The sequence below is a fragment of the Peromyscus leucopus genome, chromosome 3 (genome assembly GCF_004664715.2).
Source record: "Peromyscus leucopus breed LL Stock chromosome 3, UCI_PerLeu_2.1, whole genome shotgun sequence".
Lineage (NCBI taxonomy): Eukaryota > Metazoa > Chordata > Mammalia > Rodentia > Cricetidae > Peromyscus > Peromyscus leucopus.
Genome location: NC_051065.1, coordinates 122,370,937 through 122,387,519, shown reverse-complemented (window position 1 = coordinate 122,387,519; position 16,583 = coordinate 122,370,937). Strand labels below are relative to the sequence as shown.

General features: G+C 39.0%; 1 protein-coding gene across 8 annotated transcripts in view; it reads right to left on the bottom strand.

Moving 5' to 3' along the window:
- Window positions 1-16,583, bottom strand: part of Cntn4 (contactin 4) — a 1,006,259-nt gene that overhangs the window by 199,179 nt on the left and 790,497 nt on the right. For all 8 annotated transcript variants that reach the window (XM_028886659.2, XM_028886661.2, XM_037204356.1 and 5 more), the window contains one exon: window positions 482-584. In XM_028886659.2, the coding sequence (XP_028742492.2) occupies window positions 482-584 (103 nt within the window). The remainder of the gene's footprint in view (window positions 1-481; window positions 585-16,583) is intronic.

Below are 16,583 nucleotides of genomic sequence, written 5' to 3'. Positions count from 1 at the left end.
GATAGCAGCTCTTCTCTATCTCTAACGAGAGCAGAAGGGAATCCAAATGAGAGAAGAGTTTGGCAATTTGAAAAGAAATTCAAGAAAAATTTTATATATCCTCTGTAAACAGGCCCAGCAGGAAAGTCCCCGTTTTTCCAAATAGTCAGCTTGCCTGTACCTCAAATGAAGGCCATTGTTTTCCTGTCATTCTGGGTTAGACAGCGTGTGCATTATAGGTCATAATAATAGAATGAAATACTTTTTCAGAATCATCTGTTCTCCTCTCTTTTGTGGCCATGTCAGTCGTGGCAGCTCAATCCTTCTGGAGCCATTACCTGTCTTTCTCCATAGGAAGAGGACAGAATCAAAGATGCAAGCACAGAATTACAAAGAGAAAGACGACTTGATTTTCAGACAGCTCAGAAAACCATCGCTGTGAGCACTGAAGACAATTCTCTACCTGCCAGAGCTGAGGGGAGGAGGGACAACCAGAACTTACTTTCCTAAGGCAAAGCATTCCAACTTGACCGTTGTTCCTTTCTCAGCTGGGACTGTTTCTGGAAACTGCACTTCTATTTTGGGCTCATATTCACCCATCACCCCTGTGAACAAACAAAGAAACCAATTCTCAGAGGTTCCGTCAAGATGTACATAAGTGTTTTCTGTCACCTAGAATACTCCTGTGCACTAATAGGTGCACACTTAATTCCTTCATCTGAAATAGGCTCTACTCCAATACCATGTGACCCCCACTCTTCCTCCAGTTTCTTGGAGAAAAAAAATCATGTCACAGCATTTACACCACCTACAGAGGATTACATTCTCTGTGCTTCTCAGAAGTACTCTGTAAAGATTGCTTGGGGTGGGGGAAGGAAAAAGAATTGATATATTCCTAGTTAGTAGGAATACCACTCCCTTGGGAGCACACGGCACAGAACATTAAACTATTTATAAATACTTTAAAAATACATCCTTTGTGGTGTCCACATAGTGATTTCTCAAAGTCATTCTCTGGCCACAGTGCTTATTCACATGTGAGGCCAATCTGAAAGGATCTAAGCGAGTATATTGAAGGCAGCCTCTGAAGCTGTATTCTGTTGTCAGCCCATAGCAAATGGTTAGCACTTACAGCCTGCAATTTTTACATGTGCTTGTCCTGTCACAGTTAATTACCTTGGAAGTCATAATCCCCCGTATCGAGAAAGATGACGGTGTGATGACAGTCACAGTGACAACCCAACAGACTAAATCTTTGTTTTGTGACTTAAAACATATCATTTATTTCCTATCAATACCTATCAATACTATCTTGACTCATTAGCTAAGGCTGCCCACTGGTTTAATATGTTTATTTCTATTTCATCTCTGGACAGTTCCATGGTTATTGATTCAACAGTACTGGTGAAGAGTTTGGGGTTATCAAGTTCATTGCAAAGTGAATGGTCGCTCCAGTTCATCTCTCATATAGCCACCCCCCCATCCCCACCCCTTAGTCAGAGCAAAGAGAAATGAAAGGTTTTAGAAGAAAAGAGTAACAACAAGGAACGGACGAGCACAGGTGCAGGAACAAAGCGAGCTGATTTTATTCATCTTGCAAACACTTTCCACGTGCTGGTTCAGAAAACGGAGAGGCGCCACAAGGATCTAATCAGTCCACGAAAGAACAGCTCAGCACTACGAGTTAGATATTTCCAGTGTTGCTGGGTTTGCCGTGAGGGCTGTGGTGGAGGGGTGAACTCGAACACAGTTCTGCCGTTGCTGTTTGGTTTTCTTTTCTTTTTCTAGGCTAAAGACTAGCTTTAGAAGGGACTTTGAGATAACTTCCCCCACTGTCCTTAAAAAGAATCTTTTTAGATTCATTTATTTTATATGTATGAGTGTTTTGCCTGCATACATGTATGTAGACAGTGTGAGTGTGTGGTGTCTAAGGAGGTCAGTAGAAGCCATTGGATTCCCTGGAACTGGAGTTACAGATGGTGATGAGCTGCTATGTACATGCCGGAAACCGAATCTTGGTCCTCTGCAAAAATAAGTGCTTTTAACTGCTGAACCATCTTTTCTTCTAGGGTCGTTAAGTTTGATGTTCCTGAATACACACTTCAGTCCATCTAGGGGATATCATAGTTAGGGCCTTTTAGAGCAAGGGATCGAGACAACTCTGAGTTCTCAAAAGCATACAACTGCTGTTGATAGCCATCCTTCCTTTTACAAGGGATGCTGTAATTTCAAAGGGGCTAACACTCTGTTTTCAGTCCCACCAATATCTAGTTAATGGTCAAAGTTAAAACTCAAGGCTTGAGTCCTCACCTTTTACTATGACCTTTTTCCACTGTAGTGTATAAAACTGTCAAAGTATATTAAGACACACCAGAGCCACATTTGACTCGTTCACAAACAAAGCTACTTCCCTTATTTTTTGTCAAGTCTCTGCCATAATTCCTCTTGCACCTACACTTGATTGCTTCCCTTTGAGCATTAGCACAAAGCTGACTGGGTAATGGTGTGGTGCATACTAACAACAGCATTCACACACAGCTGCTGAACTTGCTAACAAACCGTCTGTACGGTTGAATCATCATCCCATAAATATCAGTAGTATGACTCGGAGTGCAGAGAGCACGTTAACACCTTTAGTGCTGTGCATGTGGCTGTATTCTCTGAGATTGGTGTTAATTAAAAAAAAAAGGAGTTGCCTTAAGAGGAGGAGGTCTTTGTCTTCCCAGGAAATCAAGACAGTTTGCATGGCAATATATCACATGTTGAATGGAGATTAAAAATATTAGCAGCAAGGTTGCCTTAGAAGTGGTTGGCTTTGTCCCTGTCTTTTCTTTTTATATTGTCATTACATGTACATCATGCTTCTCTAATGAATCTATGAAGACTGTTCTGAGCATCAGTGTGCATGGAGACTCAATGGCCAGATTGTCAAATATCTATTTCCCCATCCTAAAAGTTCTACCTATCAGAATGTGGATTTGGAGTCTCCTCTTGTAGAATTGTTCCATAGAACTCCCATTCCACCCCTTGGAGTGTCCTACTCTCTAGTCCACTGTGGTTTGTGAATGACTGGAAAGAAACAACATTTCTTCTGCTTCATTTCTTACTGTTTCCATAGTACTTAAAAAAACATTTTAAAAGATATAACCTGCATATTAACAATTTACTGATTTTAATGGCACAGTTCAATGATTCTTAGCAAGTTTGTTTACACATTCTGAGCATTTTCAATACCCAAATAATATCTGTGATGCCCACTGACCATTAATTTTCAGCCCCAGCACAGCACCGCACAGACTGCAGCAGCCTCTGACCTGCTTTCAGCATAATCTAGCTGCTCTGGGCATTTCATAGTAATGGGATCATATATCTGCATCCTTTTAAAAATATTTATTTCTTTTTATTTTATTGATATGAGTGTTCCCCTCGTGTATGGATGTGGATCACATGTATATCTGGTTCCTTTGGAAATCAGAAGCGGGGACCAGATCCTTTGGAAATAGAATTCTGGACAGTTGTGAGCTGCCATGTAGGTTCTGGGAAGTGAGTCTGGATCCACTGAAAGAGCAGCCAATGTTTTTAACTGCCTGCTTCTCTCCATTCCCCAGTTGGTGTCATTCCCATCTGGCTTCTTTTATATGACATGCTTTCAAGGCCCATGCTATAGCACACCAACATTCTGTTTGACCTGTTTTAAAAAAAGGATGCCACTGTAGGCCTATCCCACATTTTATTTATAAGATGAAAATTTGCATTAGTTTCATAGTGGTCCTATAACAAAGAACTACAAACCAAGCAGTTGAAAGGAACACATTTTGCCACAGTTCTGGAGGCATGGACAGGTCTGAGCTCTATGACTCTGGGTATATAGCTTTGCTTCTTTCTAGGTTCTGAGGGTAGCTGTTAATCTGCAGTGTTCTTTGGCTTGTAGTTATGTTATTCAAATATCTGCCTTTGTTTTCAGATGACTCTTTCTCTGTATCTATCTTCTCTGTGGATGAAAGCCCCATTCTATTGCAGGATGACCTCATTTTAATTATCTGGACTTATAATGATGCTAGTTATTAGTAAAGCTCCATATTAAGAATGGAGGTGGGAAGAGGTAAGATGCGACATACTGCAACACTGACTGATGAACATTTGGGCAGCTGCCATATTTAGCTATTGCCAATGATGCTTCAATGAGCCATGATGTGCTTTGTGGGGACATATATTCATTTGCTTTATGTTCTCTGTTACATTCATATACACGACTCTTTGCTGATTTATGTTTTACTTCAAATGATGCAGCCTCAAAGTAATGTTTTCTGTAATCCATTCTCTCTAAACTCTGTCCCTACTATGAATTTCTATCAGCATTTCCTTTCCTTCATGTTACTTATCACAATGTTAGACTCTCTCATTTGTTCATGTATTTAGTGGCTTTCACCCAGATGAGAAAACACACCACCAAGTGATGTATCTGTGTTTTTCATACTTACATTCCTATCTTAGATTTCCAGTCTCTTAATAGGTATGCAATAAATAACTATGGACATAAAACACCTTAAAAACTCCAGGGCACCTCTCAACAGTGTGACTGTTTCCTATCATCATCTTTACAGATAAATATAAACAATGTATTTCCCCCATTGTACATTGAATCTTGAAGAGTAAAAATTTAATTTTTTTCTATGTCATTCACAAATCCTATCTCAGTAATAACAGGAATATGAGAAAAGTGAGATGAATGGGAATGTGTGGCAAGGAGAAAAGATGGGAGGCATGAGGCATTTTAAATATGGCCTATAATAGTAAGAGACACACAGTGTTTTCCAGCCTTGAGAGTCATTTACTACATATCCTTGTGGTTTTCATTTACTAACATCAACTGTATAGCTTGTTTTTCTGGACATGCAGGGTTAGTTTCTTGGTATATAGAGTGATCCATATTTATTGCTATATAAATATGAACAAAGAATTATCAGTAAGAACAGATTGATCTGAATACATAGCAGTAGTTACAGTACATAAAGATGATTTTCACTGCTGCTTACAGTAATGTCTGTGCATATAATGAATAACCTCATCTTATCATACAAATAAGGGAAGCACTTTTCTCCAAGTATATTGTGAATAGTATTTTGGGGAACCCCTGTGGAAGTCCTCCATCTAATTTGGGCTACATCTGGTGCAGGCTGCATTTTATTTGGTTATTTCTTTTATTTTAACTATTTTGGCCTTTACTTTTTACATCAAAAGTCAAATCTGTTGCCTTTCTGTTTTGGGGAAAACAAAAGGCTGTTGAAAACACAGACATATCTTTTTAGGTCATTTCTTTGACCACCTGGACATGTTTGAACTTAATTGATCCACAGATGGTCCAGTGGCTTTCAAAGCAAGGCCATTGACAGAATTACTCCTGAATCCTTTTTCCATCTTCACTAAGGTGGGAGATATTAAAGTTTAGGTATATCTACTTAACCAAGATAAACTAGAGGGAATGCATGCAATACACCCTGGTTCAACCAGGAAACATAATGTCTGCTACACTTTTCTTCCATATAGATTCCCATTGTGTCTAACTGCAAAAAGACACACTTTCCTCTATATATTTATCTGAGAGGTTGGGAAACCAGTCTTGGCTTATGAAAATGCAGTTTTAATGTTTTCTGTTCTTTGGAACTAGAGATCCACTATAAGAGTTGTAAGAGTTACATAAAGCACCTGAAATTCCTAATGTCAAAGTTCCCAAAAGGCAAGGTCTTTGCTCTGTTTATGCCACAGTAGAACTTAATAAATATTAACATCCATCATAAAACATTCAGTACGTTTGGCAAAGGGGGCTGGGGCTCAGCAAGGTTAACACTGTCCTGATTTCTGTTTTTACAACTTTTACAAGGCTACTGGTTCTTGGTACATTGCCTGGTGATATGGCATACTTAAACAATGATGAATTGCTTTCTGTGTGTAAAAGCTGATTTTGTGAGGAAACCTGGCTGGAAGCTCCCTGGTGTTTATTCAGAAGCAGTCATTCATTCTGTGATTGAAGTCACCTGGAGGGCTTTAGTTTCTAATTTCCAGAGCAGAATGAAAGCCCGAGGACGAGGAGCGGCATTTCCAAGTAGCTCCCAGGTGATGCTGCTGATAGTTTGAATAAAACACCTTGAGTGCTACTACCCTAATTCTGAGTGGAGCAAGATGTCTGACCTCACAGGAATAAACCTGTACTCTGTGAGCCAGTCATGGTGGGAGATCCTAGGAATGGAGTTCTACCGGCAATGAGGCAACGGAAAGCCACCACGTTGTGGATGACCTTGTGGGTGGAGATTGCCTCATGTTTAAAATCTGGACACTTATTGAGGGTTGCTGTCCATGTCTGTAAGGACACAGGATTTAAGGATATAGATGACAATTGACAGACGAGGAAAGTGAAATCAGCCCCATGCTGCTCTTGTTTAAGTACAATTTGCAGAGCACTGTGCCGGCAGAAGGAAGACAGTTTGCAAAACTGTGCGCCGAAAGAGTTTTGCCAACGCCTGCCTTAGCTGGAATCTGTGCTTGCTAAATTAAACCACAGATGGAAAGAACATTTACTAACTTCCACTGAGTGGGATTTTCTACTGAAAAAAAAAATAATTGCCAAAATTGTTTTGGAAAAAGTTTCTGCATTGACTTTCTTGCAAAACAAGTCACATGGTGTGCATTCCATTAACCTAAAAATATTTGGAAATATCTGATTAGTCATACAAGTTCCCCTGGCTGAGTTTACCACTGTGGCCTTAAACACACACACACACACACACACACACACACACACACACACACACACACACAAACACACACACACACACATGATTTTTCCATAGTATGAAGGAAAATCTGATGAAATTCTGAGGATTGGTTGAGGTTATTTCTGTTTCTGAGATAAAACCTATGACCAAAAGAGATTTAGAGAGGTAACAGTTTATTTGACTTACACATCATCATCATAGTCCATCATTGAGAGATGCCAGGGCAGTAACACAAGCAGAAGCAGAGGCAGGGAGCATGAAGAACATTTCTTACTGGCTTGCTCTCCATAGTGCTCAGCCTGCTTTCTTATATGACTTAAGACTACCTGCTCAGGGATGGCACCACCCACAGTGGGCTGGGCCTTCCCACATCAATTATTAATCCAGACCCCCCCCCCAACACACACACAAACATGCCCATGGACTAATCTGATGGATTCAACTCTTCAGCTGAGGTGCCTTCTTCACAGATAACTCTAGTTTGTGTCAAGGTGACAAAAAATAACTGCCGGAGGATCTCATATATCACTATCCACAGTCCAGTAAGATAATGCCCTCTAAATTGAGTGTCTAAACAAGAATCTCCTCACTGCTAGAGAAAGGTAAGGTAGTATATCATGTGTGTTTTACTATCAGGATCTTGGAATGATCTCCAAACCCTCACATGAGAAATGAAAGTAAATGCATTCTTTGTCTTAAATAATATCTGCACCGCCTTCCTTTCTCTTCAATAGTTAAGATGCAGAGAGAACTTTTTCCAGAAGGCTCTCTCAATACAAAGACAGAGTGAGCATGTATCCCTGCGTGGCCAGGAGAGTGTCTGCTTACCTGAATGCCTGAGGTAACTTGCTGTATCCAGAATGTGCAACTCACTATAGAATATTGAGCTATTTTTCTTGTCTCCTTTGAGGATACTCATACATACTAAAATGTTCTTCATGTTGTTTTGAATTAATTCTCTCTCTGTCTCTGTATGTATTGACACTAATTGAAATCAGTAGAGGCTATTGATAGACAGTTTTTTTGAAATTTAATGACAGCATCAGAGTCTCAGAAGTCAGCAAAGCTTTTTAATGGAAGGTCAGGATTCATTTGAACCTTGTGGGTAGAAGGGCTAAGCTCTCTCATTGTACTTTGCAAACAGTCATGGACAGGTAAGTGTGTGCTAATAAAACCTTATTAAATAAAAACAGGTGGTGGGTCCAGGAGCCATAATGGGCTGACCCTAAGCATTGAGAAAATGGAGAAGATAATAACATTTGAAAGAACAATATCATCAACAGACTATTAGAACCAACAAGAGGTTTCAATAAGCTTAGCAGATATCAAATAACTTTTAAGAGTACAAGCATTCCTTAACAAGCAATAACAAATTAGATAGTATGGTTACAAACAAAGTACCACTTAGAATAGCAATAAAATGATAGAAAAATCTAGAAATGATCCAAGAATAGCTAACTTATCAGTGTGGAAAAATTTAAAAATTTTATTTATTGAAATAGGCCACGGGCATGGCTTGCCTACAAGGAGTTTGCCAAGCACTGAGTAGCTTCTGCTGGGAACTCTTTTCTCATTTTAGGTCGCCCAACATTTCCTGGAAGATTCTCAAGACCATGCAACTGTCTCTCACACACACATGAGTTGTCAATCAAGTCATAATTCCATCCCCATTCATAAATCTGTGGCTTTTGCATATGACTGAAAGGGAATTTGTTTTAATGCTGCACTCGCATGCATTATAGTCTCAATCTTTATTCCCATGCCCACTAGATATCCTATCTGTACTATTTCCGAGTACAGAAAAGCTTCCATATTCTTATTGGAAAGCTTACAAAGTGTTTCCTCAATATTTATTGGTTAAATATATGATTAAGACTTTGAGGCTAGCAGTTGAGAAATGTGCTTATTCCTAAACCTGACTAACTGAAGTCTATCATTGGGCCCACATGATAGAGTGAAAGAACTGACTCCTGAAAGTTGTCTTATAATCTCCAAACCTCCAGCCCAATAAATAAATAAGTAAATAAAATTATCATTCCAAGCCAACTCAATTCTAGGCAGGACCCCTCTAGTACTTCATGTCATCCATACATAGTTTCTTCATCTGTTATTCTATTGTTGAGAATTCAGTTTTATAATCCCAATAAAACTAGATCCTTTGCTAGTTTGGAGTTCTCTAAGATTATGTTTCTATGGGCTGAAAACTGGCTCTTTCGACTTCATAGTATACTGCACATCAGGCACACTGAACAGATGCTTCCTAACTGACTAGCCAAATGACCATCCAAGACCTTTGGCCCCCGTGGACCTGAAATGGAATTGGCTGGAATAGAGGTCTAAAGATGACTGCCAAGTTCCTAAGCTTGTCAAACCTTCAGAATATCCGCAGCCATTAAGACTCTATTAAATCAGATTAGCTATGGCAGCTTAGAGAAACATCTCATATCCTTTAGTCATTTAGATGTTCTCGTCAAACATGTTTTACGCCCACAGATCCTTAACTGTGATGTTGTTAGAAAATTAAAAACAAGACAAGATTGCTGTGACAAAGCTGCATGAAAGTTGCAATTGAAAGTGAGACTTAAATAAAGGAGAAAGTTTTGGGGAGAAATACTTAAATAATACAAAATTACATTGAAATAGAGGAGATATACTTTTGCCTGTTGCCTAAATGCTGGGTTATCAATAAAAGACTCTAAGTAGGTCAAATACACACCAAAAGAAATACTCTAAATGCTCTAATGTCTTTTTTTAAAAATCCAACTCCTAGGTTAATTAAGTGGCTCATAAATAAAGCTGATTTATTCATAAAGACAAATAGTGTTTGCTAGGGTCCCCATGAGATTTAAATGCAGGTTGGAGAAATATTAGGAACACTTACTGTGAGCAGTTAGCAAGATCATAATGGAGGAAACATGAGATAGAGGCAATATGTTTCCAAAAGTCCCTCCTTTTGCTTTATTTTTTTATTTTGATATTTGCTTTGGTATAAATTTGGAACTATAGAATGGGATGCGTTTTGTGGCCCATGTTTTAATGTTGGGGGGCCCATTCCATGGTCCCAGTGTAGTGAAGGTGAACTTTGCTGCCTGCTAAGATTTGTATGTGGAAGAAATCTGACCCAATGAGGAACATGTATCTTGTCTTTAGAGTAGTGTTTTATGTGACTTGATCTTTGCAAATTTTGATATTGAAGTAAACTGAAAAGCTGTGCCCAGAATTCCCTAAATAACAAGAAGAAATATTAGAGATAATATAATACATATTGTACATTTATGTGGCAAAGACAGCTAAGGACCAGAGAAATGAGGCCACGATCTCATATTACTTGGAAGCTGATCTGTTACTGTACTCTACAATTCCATCACCTTTCCCTTCCTACACATGTTCAGAACATTTATTCTACAAGGAGAAAGCTAGGGGCAATGTCTTTCAAGATTTTAATTTTATGCTGAAGTATAAACATTCAAAAAGTAAATTTCACATAAAGACACATAGACATATATGCATAAATATGCATATTCCTAAGATGTAAATAAATACAAAGATTAAAGAGAGAAAAGAAATTTGAAAAGCTGCAAGGATAAATTTGTTGTTCCCTATTCCTTGGTATTTCTTCTACATAGAGTTAGTTCTAATTAGAGAAAACAGTTTAAAATATTTGACAACCAGTGTGCAAATCAAGGACTCATCAAACAGAACCAGGCTGACGTCATCTTGCTCATCAGTTCTCTTGGTTCTAGTGCATAAAACAAAACCTGCAAGCCAATCTCTAGCCATTCTCAAGGAACACAGATAAAGGGCCAAGTCTAGACAAATACTTGCTATGCTCAGTTAAATGCTCATGCAAGTGATATACATCAGCATCCTTACAGACTTCCTCATTTCACAATTGCAGTTCTACGTTAACTCCTTTTGTCATGAGAGATTTCAGGGGGAATGGAGGGCAACGGCTGAGGCTATAGGAATAGCCGTTCAGGTTATCATCAAATTCTACTATTTCTCTAGCATATGTTTTACAGTAATCTGTTACTTTTTATGGAAAATTTGAGACAAATTTAGGACCCGTAAAGAAAGTATATAATACTCCAAGCTCATTGTTATTAATAGTCAGCATTGGGGCTAGTATTGATCAACAGACTGCCTCTAGTAATAGCTCAGATGCACTTTTCCTAATTAAAATATTTTCCTTTCGGGATACCTGAGTGATAGGCACATGTTGCCAAATAACAACTTATGTTATTTTTCATAGCACATTAAGAATATGTAGAAAAATAATTACATACTCTGAAACAAAATTCTATCATATCTGTCTAACAATTTTCAATTATATATTTTTCAGAAGAGAATACTATGGAACAAGCTTTGGTTACTTGGAAGAATCCCAAATATAACATTAAAAAAATCATTAAGGAAAAGAGAAAAAATAAGCATGAGACTCCAGAGCCAAGGACAGCTTTTCCTGAATCTCAGTTAAACAGAGATTTATAGGGGGCAGGAGTCTGTCTGATACTGCCCTTCCTCACTTCTGAGCTCCTCAGTAACCCCTTTCTTCCAAATCAAAGATGTAAAATTTGGTTATCTTTAAGTTCTGTCTCGCTCATCCATTTGTAGTTATGTGTTCACGATGCTCATGTGTGCAGGTACACAGAGAGGCCAGGAGAGGGAGTCAAGTCCCCAGGAGCTACCGCAGGGATGGTTGTGAGCTGCTCAAAATGGGTGCTGGGATCCAAAATGCAGGTCCTCTAAAAGAACAATATACACTCTTTACCGCTGAGCCATCTCTCCAGGCCCAAATTTCAAAATTTTATGCCAAAAGATAAATACTAGGAGTTTAACCTTGTAAATTAGCACTTTGAAAACACAATTCCACCTATATTCCACAAACAAAAGTCCTTTCTGCATATTATAATAATTTTATTAAAATAAAGTTTTATGAGCGTATTTTAGGTAAGTTATTGATGCATACTTTTATTTTATCAGTGCTAAACCACTTTGCATGTATTTTAATGCACAAAGTGTCTCTCTGAGGTAAATACTGCTATGTTAATTTTACTGGTGAGTAAACAAAAGCTGAGGAGCTTAAACTGAAATTTACCTGTGAAATAGCCAGTAACTGGTGCGTCTTGGTTCTACCCAGAGAGCCTGCCCTTCTTTCTGGCTTACTTCCTGGCCAAAAATTGAATAAGGATGATGCAAGCAAGAGGGATGCACTCTGTGAAGTACTGGGTTACAGGAAGAGCCAGTGCAAAAGGCCCGCGGGATAACGAGCGAGGGGCACATGGTGAATGCAATGAGATGGATATAGGACACCACCCCCGGATTCCTGTCAACACCTGAGCCAAGATTCACGGGTCACTTTTTAGGACACTCTAGTGACCTTTTGGACTGGAAACAGTGAGACTAAAATTGCCTTCCTGGAACTCAAAAGATATGACTTGAGAAGCAGGAAAATCTAGGCATTTAAGCTACATCTGTTCACAGCAATGCAAAGCACCAGTTGTGGCAATTAGTTTAGCTGAGGCTTGAACTTCCTCTGCCTTACTTGTTATATTTCTGAGTCAGAAAGAGGGTGTGAAATTTTGAGTGTGCTTCAGTGATCAAAACGACTGTACCAGTTCCACACTCCTTGCATATCATCAGCCTAACATAGCAGCTAAATACCAGCTCCTGTAGAGTGATAATTTCATTGATTTTTTTTACTCTCACAGAATAGACTTTATTAAGGCTGTCATCTTAATTTTGCAATCTCCTTTTGATTTATATCTCCCCTTTTCTCTTACCTTCAGACAGGAGCTAATTAAATAACCTGTTTTGTGCTTAGTAATTGAACTCATATTCATTTTATGTACTCTAGTCTAAACGAGAAAGATATTATAAATTTTTATCATGCAACTCTCATGCAAATTAAGAATGAATGGGCATTAATTACTGAAGAATGAGGTGTTTAGCCTGATAATTCTGTGATAAAATATTCTAATACAAAGCATTGGTCATTTCTATGAAGATAGAGTAGATAATAAATTTTAGAAATAAATCTAAAAACCAAGCAAAAAAGCAAAGTTGCTGCCAGCTTGAGGTATGCATGATGATATCGGACTTTCTGTGTTCCTAATTTTGGTTCCCATTTTCAAAGGCAGCAGTTTTCTGTGATGTTTGTCTTCTGCTGTGTTTGCTGCACCCAAGTCAATATTGCATTATGTCCATGACTTGACACACCAAGGCAGCTAATTCCTTTGACTAGATATTTTGGCATACATACATTTTGTTTAGAGAAATCCACCCCCCACCCCAACCTTTTTTCATTTTTGTTTCTGGAAAGGTGGCACTTGTGCCTTTTGACAGAGCTGGTACCTTGCCTGACATTATTTTTTTTAAACTGGCTCTCGTGTAGCTCTTTATACTCACTAAATAGCTGAGGATGACCTTGTGTACCTGATCCACCTGCTTCCACTTCCCAATGTTGGAGATTTCATGCATATGCCGCCGTACTCAGGTTCATGCAGAACTGATGATTGGACCTGGAGCTTTATGCATGCCAGGCAGGAATTGTATCAGCTGGGCCTGAGCTATATCTTCAATCCATCTTGCCTACATTTTAAACTGATGACTGTTTGGTTTGTGAGTACAATGCGGCATAATAATTTAACAATAATCCACCATAGTAATTTGACTTTGGTTGTGCTGCAGTGAGGATGCTAGTGTTCAGGACAGAGTCTGATGAAGGTTGTAAAGTCTTTTCTTAAGTAGAGTGAAGATGGAGAAGTTAGTAACTAACACAGATATATCAGATGAATATTATGACAGAAAAATCAACCAGAACACTTACACCAGCCCTGGTTGTCCCACAACCAGCTGTCTAGACTAGGCTGGCTTCCAACTCACAGGGATTTGCCTGCCTCTGCCTCCCAAGTGCTCAGATTAAAGGCGTGCACCACCATCAATCGCCTGGCCTGGCAATTCTTTCTGTTGCCAAGGAAGAAGTCATGTGTCTGGCTTTATGAATAATATGTAAAATAGGACCCCGAACTTTTCCTTTGTAAATCTGCTTGCTAAACCATTTCAATTATTTTGACAAATAGCCTTCTTATATAGTCTCAGTTGCTAAACTGGAAAGGTATGCATCATTCTTGGTTTCCTCGTCTGTTCTCTCTCATATCCAGTGCGTTGTTAAATTCGACACTTTTACCTGCAAACTATATGTATACTTCTGTCCTTCTCAGTGTGGTAGTTTGAATGTAATTGGCCCCCCATAAGTTTATAGAGGGAATGGCACTATTTGGAGGAGTGACTTTGTCAGACTAGGTATGGCCTTGTTAGAGGAAGTATGTCACTGTGAGGGCAGGATTTGAGGTTTCCTAGGCTCAAGATATCACCCAGTGTCACAGTCTTTCCTGTTGCTTTCTGGTCAAGATGAAGCTACCACTGTGTCTGGCTGCATGCTGCCATGCTCCCTGCCATGATGATAATGGGTGGAACCTCTGAAACTGTGAGGTTTCACCCCAATTAAATGTTTTCCCTTATAAGATTTGCTGTGGTCATGGTGTCTCTTCACAGCAATGGAAACCCTAACTAAGACACCCAGGTTACCACCATTCCTTAGGTGAATTATTTACTGGTCAGATATGCATTTTTACTTCCACCTTCTGTAAGTTTTTTTTTTCCCCTTCTGGAAAGCAGTCAATTAATCTTTTTAAAAACTCCAGTCACTCCCAGGCATACAAATCCCTAAGGATATATTTTTTTTTTGTGCCCCAATATACTGTGTCTCCCAATAAAACTTGCCTGGAGATCAGTCGAAAAAGCCAGCCACTGTACAGAAGTCAGGCAATGGTAGCACATGCCTTTAATCCTATCACTTGGCAGGCAGGGATCTGTCTAGATCTCTGTGAGTTCAAGGCCACATTGAGGAACAGAGCCAGGCGTGGTGACACATGCCTTAAATTCCAACACTAGTTAACCATGGAGGTCTGGAGGTCTGTACAGACAGACAGGAAGTGACAGAGCTGGGAAGGAAGAGGAAGTGATATAACTGGACAGAGAGAGCAAATCAGATAGCAGAACAGTGTGGGTAAACAGAAAGTATCTCACTTTTGGAAGCTGTGGAGTTGGTGAGGTGAGGTTAGCTCTGGCTTTTCCTACTCCTCTGATTTCTCTCAGGCTTTAACCCAAATTCCTGGCTCCTAGTTTTTTTTTTATTAATAAGACCATGTAACAATTCATCTACACTCTTCAGTCTTCTCTCTCTGGTCTCCACCACTGGCACATGATTCTTAAACTCCAACCCACTCTCTGCTCTGATGAGTAAGCATAAACCACATCCACTTTCTTCTCATTGCCAGAACAGGTAAGTTTTTCTTGATTTTTCTCTCTCTACCTCAGGACCTTTGAATGTGATGACAGCTCAGTCTGGACTATTCCTCTTTCTTATCCTCTCAGGACTGACTTTTTAACATTCCAACTATAGCCCTATGTCCATCTTCAGAGAGGATTTCCATGGCAACCCTTTCTACAGTACATAGACACCTCACAGAGCTTCCATTTTTCATATGGTTTCATGTTTATTCTAAAAAACAAGCTAAAATTTGGGCTTTGTCCTACTTGCCTCTTGTTGTCATGCTTTACAGACCAATATAAGCATTAAATAGGGCCTGTTGTCCTGCTTACTGGAACGCAGAAACAAGGCTGCCACATGGCAAGGGCTAACTAAATGCAAGTTAAATGTATAAACAGACAAAATGTCTGAAAACTAAATTATTTGTTAAAAATTTCCAGTATGGTCTCTATTGTAAGGATGTTTAGTCCATCTGTCTCTAGACAGCTAATTTGACTGTTAATACCCTGATCTGAAAACTTCAAGTTTAAACCAACTTGGGCATGAAGTTCACTAGTAATATAGAGAGGCAGAGTAAGCTGGGTGTATAGTTCAGTGGCAGAGACTTGCCTAGCATGTGCCAGGACCTGAATTCAATCCCTTGCATTGCAAGAAAATAGGTGGACAGAGTAATACATTTGGGAAATAAAAGACATTTTTTTTTCTTATATGACTTAATGTAAGGGCTTGTGTAGGATGGTGAGAAGAATCGGGGAGAAGGTTTAAAACACAAGGCTCTAGAGTCAGAAGCCAAAGTGTTATGTGGGAATCCTATTCATTTGTCCTTTGCATTCATTATTTAACACATCTGAGTCCCAGTTTCTTCAGCTGTGAAAGAGGATACTCCTTGAGTTTTAAATGTACAATCTAGCACATAGTAAGTGATCAACAAATGTTTGTTATCAGCATCTTGACTGAAAATTTCTTCACCTGTATGATATAATCTTGTCCTTTTCAAATGTGTATAAGAAGTAGTTTTCTCTCTCTTCTTTCTTTCTTTCTTTCTTTCTTTCTTTCTTTCTTTCTTTCTTTCTTTCTTTCTTTCTTTCTTTCTTTCTCTCTCTCTCTCTCTCTCTCTCTCTCTCTCTCTCTCTTTCTTTCTTTCTTTCTTTCTTTCTTTCTTTCTTTCTTTCTTTCTTTCTTTCTAGAATAGAAACCTAAATCTGTCAACTATGAATCTTCAAATTGTCACATTGGTCCTTCCTACAGGGCTTAATTATACCTTTGTTTTCATTCTCCCAATGAATATTTAATGAGACATTTCTATTTTCTACATTCTATACTAGACAGCTGTGGTTGATATATTGTGCACCCCAATAAACTTATCTGGGGGTCAGAGAACAGAACAGCCATGATATTAAACACAGGTTTAGGCAGTGGTAGCACATGCCTTTAATCCTAGCATTCCAGAGGCAGAGGTCCAACTGGATCTCTGTGAGTTCAAAGCCACACTGGAA